Genomic DNA, 16447 nt, shown 5'->3' with positions numbered 1-16447 from the left:
CAGAGTTATCGTTTCACGAGGCATGAGTCTGGACGAGGTTTAAAACACTACATCAGGAGAGTAATCTGAGTGGTTTTAGACTGCAGCACACTCATTTCAGAGATTTATTAACAGTGAGGAAAGAAATTTACTAGAGAACTGTACTGGAGTCCATTTGGGGCATATGTGCTTTACTTGAGTGAATTTTCTAATGGTTTTTACTGAAGTGCATTCAAAACACGACCCTGATACTTCTGGCATCACTTCATTTCTTTGAATCTTTTTGTTTCTCTCTACTTCTGCTCTGAAGTCAGCTGATGAGCTCAAATCTGATCCCAAAGAGCAAACAGTTGGTGTAGTTCTGTGTGCTGTAGCTGCCATGAGTCAGCTTTTCAAAGGACTCCTCAGCTGACAAATGAAACATAAAGGATTTACAAAAACCAGTCATTAGACAGTTTGACTGATTAAGGACCAGCTGTGAGAATGTCCTGCCTGAATGCCTTTATTGAAATTATCTCGATGCAGCTTCTTGTTTACACTGCATAACTTTGCATTTTCATTTTCCTGATGCTTCTTTATTCATGCATCATGTTTTTAACAATCTCTTCTTCCTGCCTGTCCTGCACATAGTTTTTGTCTCTGACTTCCTCATTGTGAAGTTTTTAGTCATGATTAATAGGAAAGCGAATATTTGTATTTTAATTGTTGTCAACATTTATGTTGTTAAGCTTGTTTTATTTGATCTCAGCGTCTCTCTGCAATATTCCTCCAAAACACATGAGGGCAGTGTCTGTGGTATGTATAATTGTCAGATTGTCAATTTTAGGTCCTACTATCTTTTCTGCAAGTTCAACCCAAGCAACAACTTCTGGTTTAAAAATATGAGGCAACGGGAAAGTGTTAAAATCTGCAGTTGGCTCTGGAAATACCAGAAACCACACACACCAAGCCATAAAAAAACCATTTTCACAGCAGATATAAAAATGTTTACAGCCTAGTACTAAAAATGACTTTAGTCTGAAAAGCTAATTTCTCTATTGGCACACACTGAACAGGGGATGACGTTTTTCTAACTCTTTGGTTAAGTAGACATTAAGATCCCAAGTTTAAGTAGAGGTGTCATGGAGACAACGTCCATTTCTTAAACAGCACAGACGGTCCTTGAGTTACGAATGAGTTCTGTTCCTACAACGCGTCGTTACCTGAAATTCCACCTAAGTTGGATTTTTACCCTAAATACCCCCTAAATCTCTGAATAACTATCCATATACATATATTACACTTCATATTCATTGAAAAACAGTACAGACAATTAAAGCAGACATTTCAATTAGAATAAAACAAATATCTAATGTATAATATAGTCTAGACTCAAGACAAAGTGGACCGTGCTGATGGCTGCGCAGCACTCCATATATTTATGCGCACTCCGCATCAAAAACTAGTACACATCACATGGAGCTTACGAACAGAGTGGCGTAACTTCAAAACCTTCTCTATTTTCTTACGTAGTTATATTTATTGGCCTTGTAAAGTCAAAACAACATAAGTCGAGGACCTCCTTTGGTTTTTACCTCAGAGACTCTGAGCGCATTCCGTTATACTGAAGCTGATATACACTGATGTTTATCAAACAGAAACTATCAAAAAGAACAGATGGAAAACAGGGCGGAGAGGAAATGTTTAGCTGATGTCTGGGGAATCAAACATTGCACAAATACAGGAAATGTGATCCCACTCAGCCGACCAATCACAGAGCTTGCCGTCTGCATTGTTTGGACAACTTGTTAAATTTTGGTGCATGTCAGGCTACGTGTGCAGGTTACGTAATATGCAAATAAAAACCAAGATATCTCTCTCTGAGGTTTTGGACTTTGATTTTAAAGAGTTGGAATGACACTTTCACAGTTTGATATCTGCTCTTATAGCAGTGATACAGTGATGTTGATGTTAGTGGGAAAATATGAAACATATTGACCAAATTCAGCCAGGATTAACCCAGATGTCTGTTGACCTGCAACTAAGCAAAGCAGCCATTGTGAGGCTCAGTGTGTGCCTGTATTCCTCAGCGTTACTCCTTAGTATCAGAAGAGATTAGATCTCTTAAACAACACTTAACGTGATAATCAAAAAGCCTCTTTAGCACCACCTGCTCAGCAATAAAAATAAAGGACAAATTCCCTGGGAGCTGTTAGAAACAGAGACAAGTGTTTCAGTCAAAGAAAGAGATAGAGGTGGAGTGGCTGTGTGTGACGTCAGGGTGCAGCAAAGGAGAAGCTGCGATTACGTAACGGCGGTTTAATCATCTGGTGGGAAATAATCTGAGATTAGCATCAGGCCACCCGAGGAGAGCAGGGACGGGGGGTGAGCAAAGGAGGAGAGGATGAAGGGAGGATGCAGGTTAATAGAAAGAGAGTGTGTCACTGAGAAACAGGTCAAGGGAAGAGAAAAGATCTGATGTTCCTCTCTTTAATGTTTTTAAACTGGCTCTGCAGGTTTCTGACATCTACAAGACTCTAAAACCCTTAGAGAATATTGTCTTATCTGGTGCAGAGAAATTATAATAATAATAGTATATGACATATATTTACATTCTTTGAACATATCCATACAAAATTTAATTCATAAACATGAAGAAAATATTTTATTTTCAACAAGATTCAGAGGGTTATAGATCTCAGTGAGTACCATGGGCAGGTAATAATCTTAGAAGTTATCTTGAGTTTTAAAAATCATCTTAAACGGGCCTTGGAAATTATCTGACAAGATCTAAAGCTTGTATGCATTAAGATTTAAATCTGTCTGAACATTATTCAAACTTTGTGGACGTATAAATTTGTCTTGAGCAAACAAGATTTAAATCTTGTGCACAAAATTTAAGGAAATGGAGACAATCTGATCCATATGTTTTCTGCATATGTTACATTTCCCCCTCTTAACTTCTGCACATTAAAAACTAGAAAAGAGAGCACAGACCTCCACCAGGCATATTGTGATTGTCACCAACACTAGTCCTACTTAATTGTTATACTTCCTTTCAGCAGACTGTCTGCTACAATTTGGTGTTAGTTGCAGGTTCGTACGATAATTTGTTTCCTCACAGTGTTGAAAATTATGATGACCCAGTACATATTTCATATTCTGGATCTTAGTATCCAGAATATTGCCAGGATCTGGATCGTACTTTTACATCTGTCAGAAATTATGGTGACCTTGTTTTGTGTTGTTTTGCAAAACAATCCAACCATTTATGGTGGAGTTATATACACATATGGTGAAAACAGCCCTATCTCACAAGGATAAAGGTTCCCCTCCAAAATTTAAAAACTTCTTCTTTATCCCATTTTGAACATTTCCTGAAAACTTCGTCAAGATCCTTTCGTTAGGTTTTGGGTTATGTCGTTCACAAACAAACAGACAAACTCTCCCAAAACCATAACCTCCTTGGCAGAGGTAATAATCCTGCAACTTTTGCATTGGTAAAATCAAGTTATCTAGAAGACCAGTTCAGTACCTTGTGCACACAAGCAACAATCTTATACCTACAGTTCAAACTGATTCAATTTTCTAAAGGATGGAAGAAACATACCACTAGTCTTGGAAATAACAAGCATCTCTGACGTGATATCTAGTGGGAAAGTCAAATCTTGGATGCAGCAGTTATCTGCAGAGGGTTTGTGTATTAAAACATTATGCATGTTTATAAAAGACAGACTGATCAAGACGTTTTGTTGCACAAACGTTTTATCTTGTACCCTCAGGATATATCAGACGCTCTGCGTGAACAAGACTGACAGAGAAACTTCACACCAACTCATGCAAGCTCACATGCATGACAACACAGCAGACACATCACAAACACACAGGAACACCGCCACAACAAAGTGCATCCCATTCTGCTCACAGACAGAGCCACAGACTCCGAACACTGACAGGACGACAGAGCCGCTAACAGAGGAGCACTGATGTCATCAGACTGACGGAGTCTCTGCAGAGTCAGTCTCAGTATTCTCGTCAGGAAATGAAAGCAATATGTTGATGAGCTTTGGTTTGGCACAGGGAAATATTTGTGGTCTGCAGTGGGGTGATGCAAAGCATCAGCTGTGCCAAAGTGAGGAAACACAGCCAGTCACAGTCAACCTTTCAAAATAAGAGCGTGTAACAGAGGGATTTCCATTTTCCTCAGGTAGTTTGATTTCTCATATTAGCATCTCATAATTACTGATGTTTATTCTTGAGATAATTCTTGTACATAACACCAACTTTAAGACTTCAGCATTAAATTTCTTGTGTTTTTTTATCTTATTCAGTTTAATAAATACCACATGATCAGGTGAATGAATGCACCCTATTTTACTGAAGTTTCACAATCTTCTAGTTATCTTGTGTTTTAAACTTTCTGATTCCTCCGGTTGGTAATATTTTTGTAGATTAGATATGCCTTATGTTCTATCAGTTAGTCAGTAAAGACCAATGATTATCAAAATGTATAAGTTTAAATTTTCTGGATAAGACACTAAAGATTCTTAGTAACTGTTTTCTTCCATGTTTTAAGTTTAAAAGTATGTTTTGAGTTGTATTTTTGCTGTTTCCTCTCATATTTTTGACTCTTAGTAGCGACAAACTATTTCAAATATCTGTGCTTATGGCGGACCTATTCTATATAGACCCATTAAATTAAAAAACTACAAGTCCGTCTGAAATTTGATAGCTCCTTAGAAATTGCTATGTCATTCATTTTTCCAGAACAAATTTATTGTTTTTAACTTTTTCTTCTCCACTGGGTGTTAACTTCACAGTGGTGTTGACTGATTTGAAAAAAGTGTTGTTTTATTCTTTCATTTTCCATATTTTAAAGCTTTATAGACCTTTTTGTACTATGTTTATATGTATGGCTGCTTTTTATCTGTTAGGAACTTTGTCCCCTGTGCTGCTGCCTATTTTGGCTTGGACACTCTTGAAAATTGAATTTTTAATGCCAAATATTTTAGCCTCTAAATGGTTTAATCTACATCAGACTGATTGTTCTCTAAGTTTATTTATTTCTCTGTTTTCTTTGGATTGACTTTCTAACCTGAAAACTTCACCCAGAACCCAACACTCCTCAGTGAGAACACAACAGCTCACAATATGTAGGATAACAAACAAAATCAGGACCAATACTTTGGATAAAAGCATTGATTTATCACATGAGAGAGAAAAGAGAAAGTGCAGGGCAGTAAATGACGCACACATAAAGCTAACTGTCTCTTTAAGGCCAAAAACATTATCTTCAAAATGTTAAAGCAGTCGCTGCAGCACTTGACAAAGTCAAATCACATCTGCAGCCGCATTCATCTGCAACATTTATGGAATAATAAAAGAAGTTCAGTCCAAGCAATTAAAAAGCAGCCAAGGATATAAAAGAGGGAATGAACCAGCTAGCTTACCTTGACATCAGCCTTCTTGTTGAGGAGACTCTTGGCTGCTGCAGAGAGGCAGAACGACACACCCTCAGATGGAAGAGTACACATCATACACCTTCAGATGACCACTGCTCTCTAAAGCTGCACTCTGAAGCATGCATGCATCCGCTAAAGCAGTCACCTGCTCATCAAAAGGTCAAAATCTGCAAAAACTGAGCATGCAGACGACAAAAAGAGTGACAGTGCTCCTTTTTCCACGTGTCCTGTCCTCCAACACTGTCCAGAATTCATCCCTCCCTCTCGAAAAAAAGGAAACCCTCCCTCCGTCCTGGAAGAAGACATTAAAAACCCCAACGAATAAACACACTGACACAGCCCACATTAAAAAACCTCCATCCAACTGGCACCTCCTAACCCTGATCCACTGCCCAAAGCATTAGATAAGCAGAGCACATCGGCCATGAGGGGAAAAAAGTCGAACTAATTCTCCATATAATCCAAATACACTCACACACAGATGCACGCACATGCAGGCCCGGATAGAGCGGGGATTAAGAGTGAGTGCATGAGGGACGCCGACTGTAGATGCAGGTATGTGATAATGGGTTTGTTAATCTCAGGAGTGGGATGGATCAGTCAGAAAATCATTACAGGGAATGTAAATAATGCTTTCATATAACAGAGTGTAATCATCCAGAGGTCATCACTTAAAGAGGAGCGCTCTCAGACCGGGGCTCGGTCCTTTTTTTTTTTTTTTACACCTGCAGCTCTTAAAGACTAAAAGGTGAAAAATGTCTCACAAATCCTCTGATGGCTGGGAAACAGGTTGTAATGGCTGCAGTGTGACGCGGAGGGGCGAATACACACAACTCAAGTGTCACAAACAAGCTGGATGGTAAAGTCTGAGAGTCCAAAACATTACAGAGAGAAGGATTCTCCATCAAATAACCTTCATATTAAAGATTAAAACACGGCTTTCAAACCAGAAACAGTCTTTGTGCCACACTGTTTAAAACCAGCAGACACATTTGGAATTTTTTGTATTATTATCTGACCTAAATGTTCAAACTGTTGGTTCAGCTTTAACACAAAATTTGTTAGGCGTGGGCCAATAGTCAATAAATCAATTAATCGTTCAACAGATGAAATGAACTCAATAATTTTGCTGGCCTCATTATATCGCTATGTGCGTGCGTTTTTGTTTTTGTAGTTTGGGATGAAGCTGATGAGACTGATGAAGCCTCATGAATGAGACGAGAAACAACTTCACAAACTCTGAACAGTCCAGTTGCCTCAGTTTGGGGCATGCAGAGAGAGTATAGTTTGCGACATCACAAAACAAATTCAGCATTTTTATTCAAGTGCAATTTTTGATTAAGCGCCCATTCTATTTTTATTGTTTGTTTTTGGGATATTTGAAAGTTACTGATATTCCAATTACATTTGTAAAAAATACTCAATAGAAACAAAAGTTTTTTGCATTTAAAAGGGTGTATTGCATTATTATGATATATATTTTCATATTAGTGATTAATTTGGTCTCAAAATAATATTGTCAATAATATTGTTTATGGTCAATAATTGTGGGACAATATATCATCTAGCAAAATTTGTTATCGGCCCAGGTCTAATATTTGTAAAACACATGACAACCCCACAAATGATGATCAGTCCTGGGACAGACTATTAGCTGGGGATGGGTACCTCCTTGCACATTTGAAACGATACGGTACAGATGCCCAGTACCTGGCAATTGGTATTGGTATTCAGTGGTAACAATTTTTGGTACTGTTGTGTGTTTCCGAGGTATTAAATGTTAATTTTTTTTTAATAACAAAATCTCAAAGTTTTTCAATTGAACATTTTTTCCCCTCAATATATAACCTTGCGATGCTGTGTTCACGTCTAGCATGACACTCTGCCACTTCCTCACAGTCACATGGATGCGTACAGGTACCAAAACATGCTACCATTTAATTCTACATGAATCAGTACACGATGCTTCAGACAGAATTTGGTACGCATCCCTAATACCAACTCCCAACACATCCTGCAAGATCAAATATAGAAACTTAAGTAACTGCTGTCGCTTTGTCTAAAAAGAGTCTAAAGTGAAAAAAAACGTATATTTTTGTTGCTTTTTTCAGAACAACTTGATGCACAGATGATGTCGTAGCCATAACAGCCTGTTTTAAAGCTGCCAACAGATGCAATTTACTGCGGTTCAACAACTTTTTCAAACTTTTTATAATTCAGACTCCAAAATTTGCACCAAAACTATGATTTTAAAATATGAATGTACCCAAAAGGACCTCTTTCTGAATCTACGCTGCAGGACACACACCAAGCACCTCGTCCTGATTCCCTACAGGGCCTGTGGGACCTGCACAACAGAGAACCCTTCACCTTAATGGGACCCTCAGATGTACAGTAATAACACTCTGCTTTCAGAGGAGAGAAGAGGAGAAGAGGCTGCTTACCTTGGCAAACATTTGAGAAGCATTAGAGGGGGAAAAAGATTTAGAAGAGGAGATTAAAACAAGCTGAGGGATCGTCAGAGTGTGTGTGATTCTGTGACTCTGGGGGATTTCCATTTAATCATGTCCACAAGTTCAGCGAGAGGATCGGATGTAAAGTTGGAAGAGAGGAGGGGTCAGAGACAAGACGGGAAACAGGGAAGCAATGATGAGTTTACCTTGCTCCACGATGCCGGCGGTGGTTCCTGCCACGGCGCTGACAGAGGCAGGGGCTGTGGTCTGTCGACCCACTGAAACACAGAGCACAGAGATGAGGAGGAGGAGGAGGAGGAGGAGTGTTTATAATTTGGTCATGTTGATTAAAGGATGAGCCCAGTGATAATCAGGGTCAGCTGTTTTTAGCTTTAAGCTTCAAAACAGAGAATTCAACTCAAAATTTTTCTTCATGTTTATTTGTTTTTATACTCCCTCATCTACTTACATCTCTCTTCTTTCTGTTTTTTTTTTTCAGTAGATTGGTGACTCTCTGTCATTACTGGGCTTGAACTCACTTGTGGCCGGGTGTGTTATGTCCTAGATTTCTACGAGGTACCACAAGAATGAGGGCAGTTCATTTCCTCATTTATCCAACACTGTGGAGACTTATCAATCTGCTTAATTTGACGTTACTCTCTGGTAAATTAACACCTATTAAAGGACATCAGAGTCACAAAGGGCACCAGGGGTGATGTATTCTGGGTGCTTTAGGTAGCGTGAATAGCTAGGTCACACTGTAATTACACCTCAAAATATTCTGTTGCAACAAAAGGATTCAATTTAGATGCAGTGTTACAGTTCGAAAATAATACAAACACGTGTAAGGCACAGGTTGGCAAGGTACAAGTTTCTTTACTCCCACTGATGTTTTAGCAAACTACAAATATACGTTTTTCAACCGTTTTTAAAGGAAACTTTTTTTTAATCATTTTGATGAAATAAAAGTCTTTGAAACTCATGTATCAAATATGATATGTACGACATGATAGGGTGAACCCAACCTGCATTCTTTCTTATGTCCAGCAGGGGGCAAAATAAAGTTTTATGGAAAGTCCCTAAAGTTGATTTACCCACAAGCCTTCCCTTCTCCAAAACAAACACATTAGTAAAATGAAATTAACAAAAAAAAAAAAAAAAAACAGACTTGTTTTTATCACATCATAACAACCTGTATGTTGAACTGGAGTTAAATTTCTTCGCATTTGTGGTTGGTTTTGAATTGTATATTTAGCTATAAATAACTCAAATTAAAGACGCTAAAAAACAGTATTTTGTAAGCTTTCTTATACTGTTTATTTTACATGATTTCACTTCATCTTAATCCATCTTTTAATCTGTAAATCTAATGAACGTATCTATCTTGTTGCTATTGTGAGCTTTTTTAGATATTTTATATAATAACTTTACCAGTTTATATGTACATTATCACAATTTTGCCTCCTATAACTGTGCAAAAAAGAATTTACTTGCCACAAAGACACAAATACAATGAATTAAACATGACAAATTACTTTAAACTAGGAAAGGCAGAGGACTTTAAATGGTATGAAATCTTGAAACCCCCCTTGAACAACCCTTCAAACAATGTATTCCTACCTCAAATTCATCAACCAAAGCAGCATAAACAGATTTTGTTTCGAAGCTGACACGTCCTTTGAGATATTTCTCACTTGCTCTCTGGTAGTTTAACTTTGCCGTCAGAAAGGGATTAGTTTTACACAATGACAAATGCGACACCATGTTTCCAGAAATGTGTCTTGTACATTTTGTTCAATCAGATGTTTGTTTCTGAAAACTCAGCCTGCTATAAGATGAGATGTGAGACGTGGATAAGACGGTTTATAGAAACGAACATTATCTCAGCTGTTTCCTACTTCTTTCTGACACTAACGCCCATCAACCTGCTGTGTGTTTGTGTGTGTTTGTGTGTGTGTGTGTGTGTGTGTGTGTGTGTGTGTGTGTGTGTGTGTGTGTGTGTGTGTGTGTGTGTGTGTGTGTTTGTGTGTGTGTGTGTGTGTGTGTGTGTGTGTTTGTGTGTATATGTGTGAAGAGATGGCAGAAGACAGATGGCATGTCATCCTGTCCTCCTCTCCCCCTCAGAGACCTGACATGTTCTCTACACTCCAGTCTTTTCAACGAGCTGCACTCACCAGAGAAGTTCCTGGAGACGAGCATGGTGGTTAAAATGGCCCCCTGCGGAGGTGAGAGGAGAGGAGATGAGGGCCAAATGAGTAAAAGTGAAGATGGCGAGCTGAAAGATCGCTATAATGTGTGTAAGGAGGTGAGATTACTACGCACATTCGCCGACCTAAATAACATTAACATATTGAAGTCATAGCTGCTTAATTCACAAACATAATCACATTTATCCCAATAGCTGTAAAATCCTGCATCCAAGACACAGTTTATACACCTCTTTAGCCATCTAAGAAGAGAGCTGCATCCTATACAACAGTGCACACATGGAGCTGTGTTTGAACACCTGTCTCCTCATCAGGTTGTTATAAAACATTCACAGAAACAACAGTGTACTATTAGGTAAATAAATCTTGTGTTAGCTGGTTTGACAACACCAAAACAAACACTTTAACAGGGTAGCAGTGTGGTGATGACAGATGACACTAAAAGCTAAACGCTACACATCTGCATGGGAACTGCACATTGCTGAATGCAGCTGAAGTTTTCACCTTCTGCTGCTGCTGTGGTGGAAAACAACACTTCTTTACTACCCACAAAGTGTCAAGGAAAATTAAAATGTCCCCAAAGCACTCTGAGTTTGAGCAACCAGCTCAGAGTTTAGCCTACAAGTGGAGCTAATCCGCCTGATGTCAGCCTGCTGGCCCGCTGTCCCTCCTGCTTTCACACGAGCACATATGCATGCACATATGTACTCATGTATTGAACACAAATGCAAACAGCTTAGCCAACTTATGTAGAGACTTATGACTCATTTTCAGAATCAGATGAGCTGAAGTGACTCCACGGGGAAATTATAGCTCTGCAGTTGATCCTTACAAGACACTGCCAAGAAACGCTGTTGATATGGACTTAAAGAGGGGTGTTAGGCTCTCTATGATGTCCTGATAGATCTGTGTTGGCTTTATGTGACGTAGTGCTCAGAGATTTCTTTACTTGTCTCAGACTGCTGTCATTAAAAACACTAATTTCAACCTTTCACTCAAAGTTAATTAACGTAGGGCTCTTCAAAGCCCAGTGATGATAGGCTTCACAAGCATCACAGAGACCACGTCCTTGTTTAACACAGTCTGTGTGATTTAGGGGCCGTTTACACCACAACGGTTTCAGGGTGAAACGCAAAAGTTTTGTTGCAGATTGGGATTTTTCTGAAACGCTGCCGACACCATAGCCATGCAAATGGTAAGCTGGTGTTTTCAGTGGAAACGCTGACGTCGCACTCGGCTCCTCACGAGCATGGACATATACACATACATGTATTTGTCTATGCTCACGATCGCAACAAGGGTACTGTTGTACCCTTGTTGCGATTGTCAGGAACTACCATGTTGTGCTTGTGCTGCTCAATCTGCTGAATCTACTGACTGTCTTTGTACAAAATCTGCATCTGTTGCTCCACTTCTGCACTTAGTATTCCCAAACACACCAGCTGATCAGCTCAACTCTACTTCAGTGGAGATCTCCCAAAAGCGGCTTCTGGACAAGACAGTTATAGCACCAACTACAGGCCTGGCATGCTTACTACAGCATTTTCAGTCCCTCTGTGTTCCTGTGTAAACGCAGATGATTTTCACTACGTTTTAGCATTTTCAGATGAAACGTGTGAATGGGGTCTTATATGCTTTTCTTAGTAGATTTCCCAATCTGTGATGTCACAAGTTGAGTAAATCTCGCATCTCTTTCACATAATTCTCATGTGACTTGTTGAACAAGCTGCTCAGAGCAGTGTCTTATCCTGGTATCACTTTAACACACTTTCGTCTCTCAACTTGAAGCTTTACCCATGTCTGGTAACTGCATTTGTTTGTAGGATACAGAAAAGTACAATACCTTCTTTTTAAAAGATGAATAACGATGGAAAAATGACTTATCAACACTAGTTTGGCCGAATGGTTATGATTAGAGTCAAGCTGATCCCGTGTTTGATGTTATTCCTGTTCTCTTCCCAGCGGTTAGTCATGGTTTAGAGAATTAATCATTTGACTGCCCAACTGATAAAAAAAAAACAATCAAGGTTTCAAATCCTCACAGAAAAACAAGACATACTCCAAATATCGCCCTAATTTTTTCTCGACGCCTCTCTGGCTCTTGTTATTAGCTTTTTCTCTTTTTATTTCTCTTCATTTCTCATGTGCACCACCAGATTTATGACACAAAGAAAAGAATACTCTCTCCAACATCAAATCAAGAGGCTGAAACTGGCACAAATCATCGATTCAGAGAAATTAAGGAAATATATTTTTTTAAAAATCAATCAGTGAAGCAGCTGAAAGAGAGCTTTGATGTTTGTCTGGGGTGAAAAAGCTGCGTTCTGTTTCACAGACCAGAGACGGCATTATCTCTCTGTTTGGTCTCTTTCTTTCTTTCTTGAGCAGTCAAATATGGATGAGCAAGGAGCTCTTTGTGTGGCTGTGGTTTATTGGCTGAATGAAGCGAAGAAGCACAAAGAGTTTCCAAATGAAAAGTGTCTGAGAGAACCAAATCTAATGAAAGAGGATCGAAAGAGAGGAGGAGAAATAGAGGAGCAAGACGCAAAGATAGACGTAAGGGTACAAGAGAGACAGATGGAAACATCCACCTGTACTGGATACCTGTATGATGTACAATTTTAAGCTGGACCTGATGCACGATAGGTGTAAAGAGTCAAAGGGAGGTTAAAACTACAACCTGGAGGCTTAGATTTGAAAATGATGGATAGGAAAAGTGATGTTTTTCGTGGACATCATCATGAGAAGATGGAGGAGCTAATGGGAAAAACTGGAGCGATTTCACACCTTGAGTTTCCTCCTGGCGTTGAACTTCTTCAGGCACTCCACAGTCTCCTGTCGGTGCATCATGGAGGCCACCGTGGAGCGTTGCTGCAGGGAGACAGAGAAGAGAGACGCTGAAAATAAAACATGAGAAGAGGAGCTCTGACAGTGACAGGTTTCTGTGGGCAGGAGCTGTCGGAGAGACTCCACTCTCTGGAAATGTGTTGATTCTGAGGCTTTTTAGGTGACGACATCTTTGACAAAAAAAAAAAAAACCCTGAAGCTAAAAACATCCAGATCCGAGTCACGGTGTCCTGACAGACTTCAACCTTAAATTTAACTTCTGACGTGCGAAGGAAAGCGAGGTGCTGACGGAGGGAATGAACTGATGGAAGTGTTCAGCTGTGCAGCAGAAAGAAAGCAGAACGGTCATTTAATGATACTCTGTCACATGAACAAGACCTGCTATGAAAAGGTCCTCTTACACTTACACTCATGCAGGAGTTATCAAATAAAAAAAACAGCATTTCTATAATCTAATCTAAATTTAAGTGTTACATTTTATTTCATGTTTTTGCCTCAGGCTCAAGCATTCATCATAGGTACTTCAAACAGCAGAGAGCTCCCATCAGAGCCAAACCACCAAATATGACTAAATAAATATGTGATTCTTCTTTTGACAGGACAGGACCTGACTGAAATGAAACCTGGAACTTCTACCTTTCTTCTAAAATGAGGCTGGTTAGTAACAATTATCTGACTATGAATAACCATTTCAGCTGAAGCTTTGAACGATGGACTAATCCATCTGAAGGTGGGGCGCCAAAACTGACGAATGATGAAAGTGATGAAAGTAAACAGTATGTTGGTGTTTGTCTTTTAAATCATTGTACAGATTCTTTTTGATGCCCGACTAAGCAAAATACAAAAATTCTTCTTCTTCTTTGACTTTTATGTAAATGTGTTTTACAACAGGAAGCTTCCACTTTCTGGGCTAAACCTCGTTATCTGGTTTGATTTCCAGTCACCTGTTTCACTCATCAGTCGACTTAAAGTTGAGGTGACACAGTCATATATAGTTGTTGCACTTTGAATACCACAGAACAATGGCTCTGTGTTGGACATTTGTAGTATTTAGTTTTATGTGTGTGTGGGATGGTGTGTGTTTTCAGATCTTGTCGAGGTCGTCACCCGTGCGTATGCTGGCATCGGTACAATCTGTGTTAAAGACTTCTTTGTTGTGAGCTGCTGAATCCTGTTGTTTCACGTCTGGAGAATGTACCTGGTATTTCAACCCTTCCTCATGTTGTTTGATGGATGTTGGAGAAAAGTGCACTTCATCTTTAACTTTCTGCACACACTTCCTCCGCAAGTATCAGAGCACCCTGGGAGCGCTCTGAGCTGATGAGGAGCAAATCGAAGTGCTTATCCTCGGAGATAAGTTGCTCTTTTGCCCTCCTCTTCGACAAATCTTTGAAGATAAGCCGAGCGAGTATCAGAGATCGCATGTTTGGAAACAGATGGTGCTGATATTTGGCAGCTTGGGACAGATGTTCACAAACTTGCTGTTTAGAGGATTTACAAATTACAAAAAGTCGCTCTCATGAAATATTGATTCCTATGTGCAGTGTGTGGACTTACGCAGACCCATGGGTGCTTCAGAGCCTCCTGGGCCGTGATTCTCTTGGCTGGGTTGATCGTCAGCATCTGGTTGATCAGGTTTTTAGCCTCTGGAGTCACTGTGTCCCACTCTGGGGAGGGAAACTAAACCCAAGCAGACACACACACACACCCACACACACATATAATCAACATGACATCTGATTCAAAGAGAGGGAAGAAGAAGGATGATCGCGACAGAGGAGAGCTCACATCGTATGCTCCAGCTTTGATCTGCTGGTACAGTTTGTGCTGGTCTTCATCCCAAAAGGGAGGATATCCAACCAGGAGGATGTAAAGGATCACACCTACAGAAAAAACACACAACCATTGTCTGAGTGACGAGAAGACAGCGAGAAGACAGCGAGGAGGCGGTGGTGATAAATACACAAAGACAAGACAAAGAGCTCACCGCAGGCCCAGATGTCCACAGGTTTACCGTACGCCTCCTTCCTCAGAACCTCCGGAGACAAGTAGCCAGGAGTCCCAGCGAAGCCTGAACACACAAACACACACAAAACACAGAGCAAACCCACATCAGGGTCTACATTTCTAGGAGTAACACTTGGTTTCTTTTAAACTGAGGACCTAAAATGAGAAATGTGTCAGTACAGGGTGCGTTTCTCAAACTTAGACTTGAGAAAATAAGGACACGAAGTGATATTTTATGAAGAGACAGGCCTGAGGTTACCAGGAGTTTAAACAGAGCAGTTTGGAAAACGGATATCCGGTTCTCAAGGAATAGAACTATTTGCTGCTAAAACATGAGACCACAATTCTGTTTATCATCTATCAAGAGCTCACTTAAACCACTGACGTAACTTTGAGTAAATTTGTGCTTTTTTAAGACTAGGATGTTTATTTTAAACTGGGAACCATTTCTACATTGCTCTCTCCCAAGTCTCTTTGATGAAAACAGAACATAACCTGGCAGGACACAGTAGTTCCTGGTCTACTTCTGCCTTAACTTTTTCTATTTTGAGTTTATTGCCAGACTTTAACTCATTAGCTGCCAGCCATTTTCAGCGCATCTTCAAAGATCTTCCAAGACCCAAATAATATTGTTTCCTATGATCATGTAAACTTTTCTTTACTAATAACTAAAGTCAAAACGATCTCCTCAAAGGCTCCACTCAACTAACAAAACTTTAACCTGTTGACAAGGAAAGTAGCTGGTGTGCCCCATTCTCAACTGGTGATTTTTTTACGTGTCAGTGGAGGTCTCTGATTTTTTAAATTGGTTACTTTTAACCAACAATAAGTTTTTCAAACACAACATGAAAATGAAACAATGTAGGCAGAGATAGATGAGCAATTTTCCATGTTAAAAGTGAAGTCTCAGTTATTGTAACTAGGGTCTATTTACTTAAAAAAAAATATGAAAAATAAAAACAATAATACTATAATTATTATTGTTATTATTATTATTATTAAATTATTGAAAAAGCACTTTTCTGAGCACTCTGAGGTTAAAAACATCATATAAAACAGCAGGTTAAGACCAACATGAAACAAAAGACCAAAGTACATTTACAAGCAATCATACATCAAAATCAGATCTTCAGATGTGTTTTTAATGAGGGTTTTGAAAGTGGACAGGTTCGAGCAGCGTGTATAGTGGCAGGGCGTTCCAGAGAGTGGAGGCAGCGAAGAGACAGCTCTGTACCCTCAGACTGGTGCTTGGTGTCAGGTGGTAGGAAGTGGAGGTGGGCTTGGAAAGATATGAGGATATGGGGGGAGGTGTAGTGGTGGAGCAGGCCAGTGAGGTAGGAGGGGGGCAGGTTATAGACGGTTTTAAAATGTACAGTATTCACTGTTTGATATGGAGCCAGTGGAGGTTTTGGGGGACAGGGGTGATGTGGTCTCAGGGTGTGGGTGAGCAGGCAGGTGGTGGAGTTCTATATATATACTGTAGTTTGTTGAGCTGTTTGGAAGGAAGGCATAG

The 16447-nt window shown here is 39.6% G+C and overlaps 1 protein-coding gene across 6 annotated transcripts in view; it reads right to left on the bottom strand.

Moving 5' to 3' along the window:
- Nucleotides 1-16447, bottom strand: part of camk2b2 (calcium/calmodulin-dependent protein kinase (CaM kinase) II beta 2) — a 60229-nt gene that overhangs the window by 17622 nt on the left and 26160 nt on the right. For all 6 annotated transcript variants that reach the window (XM_074690740.1, XM_074690743.1, XM_074690739.1 and 3 more), the window contains exons 8-14: nucleotides 14915-14998; nucleotides 14716-14810; nucleotides 14485-14607; nucleotides 12868-12951; nucleotides 10048-10090; nucleotides 8080-8151; nucleotides 5409-5443 (exon numbers count right to left, since the gene is read on the bottom strand). In XM_074690740.1, coding sequence (XP_074546841.1) covers nucleotides 5409-5443; nucleotides 8080-8151; nucleotides 10048-10090; nucleotides 12868-12951; nucleotides 14485-14607; nucleotides 14716-14810; nucleotides 14915-14998 — 536 coding nt within the window. The remainder of the gene's footprint in view (nucleotides 1-5408; nucleotides 5444-8079; nucleotides 8152-10047; nucleotides 10091-12867; nucleotides 12952-14484; nucleotides 14608-14715; nucleotides 14811-14914; nucleotides 14999-16447) is intronic.

This window comes from Halichoeres trimaculatus, unplaced genomic scaffold (assembly GCF_033239565.1).
Source record: "Halichoeres trimaculatus isolate MK-OKI-2021-1 unplaced genomic scaffold, fHalTri1.1 fHalTri1_scaffold_16, whole genome shotgun sequence".
NCBI lineage: Eukaryota > Metazoa > Chordata > Actinopteri > Labriformes > Labridae > Halichoeres > Halichoeres trimaculatus.
This window is presented reverse-complemented; position numbering and strand designations above follow the sequence as displayed.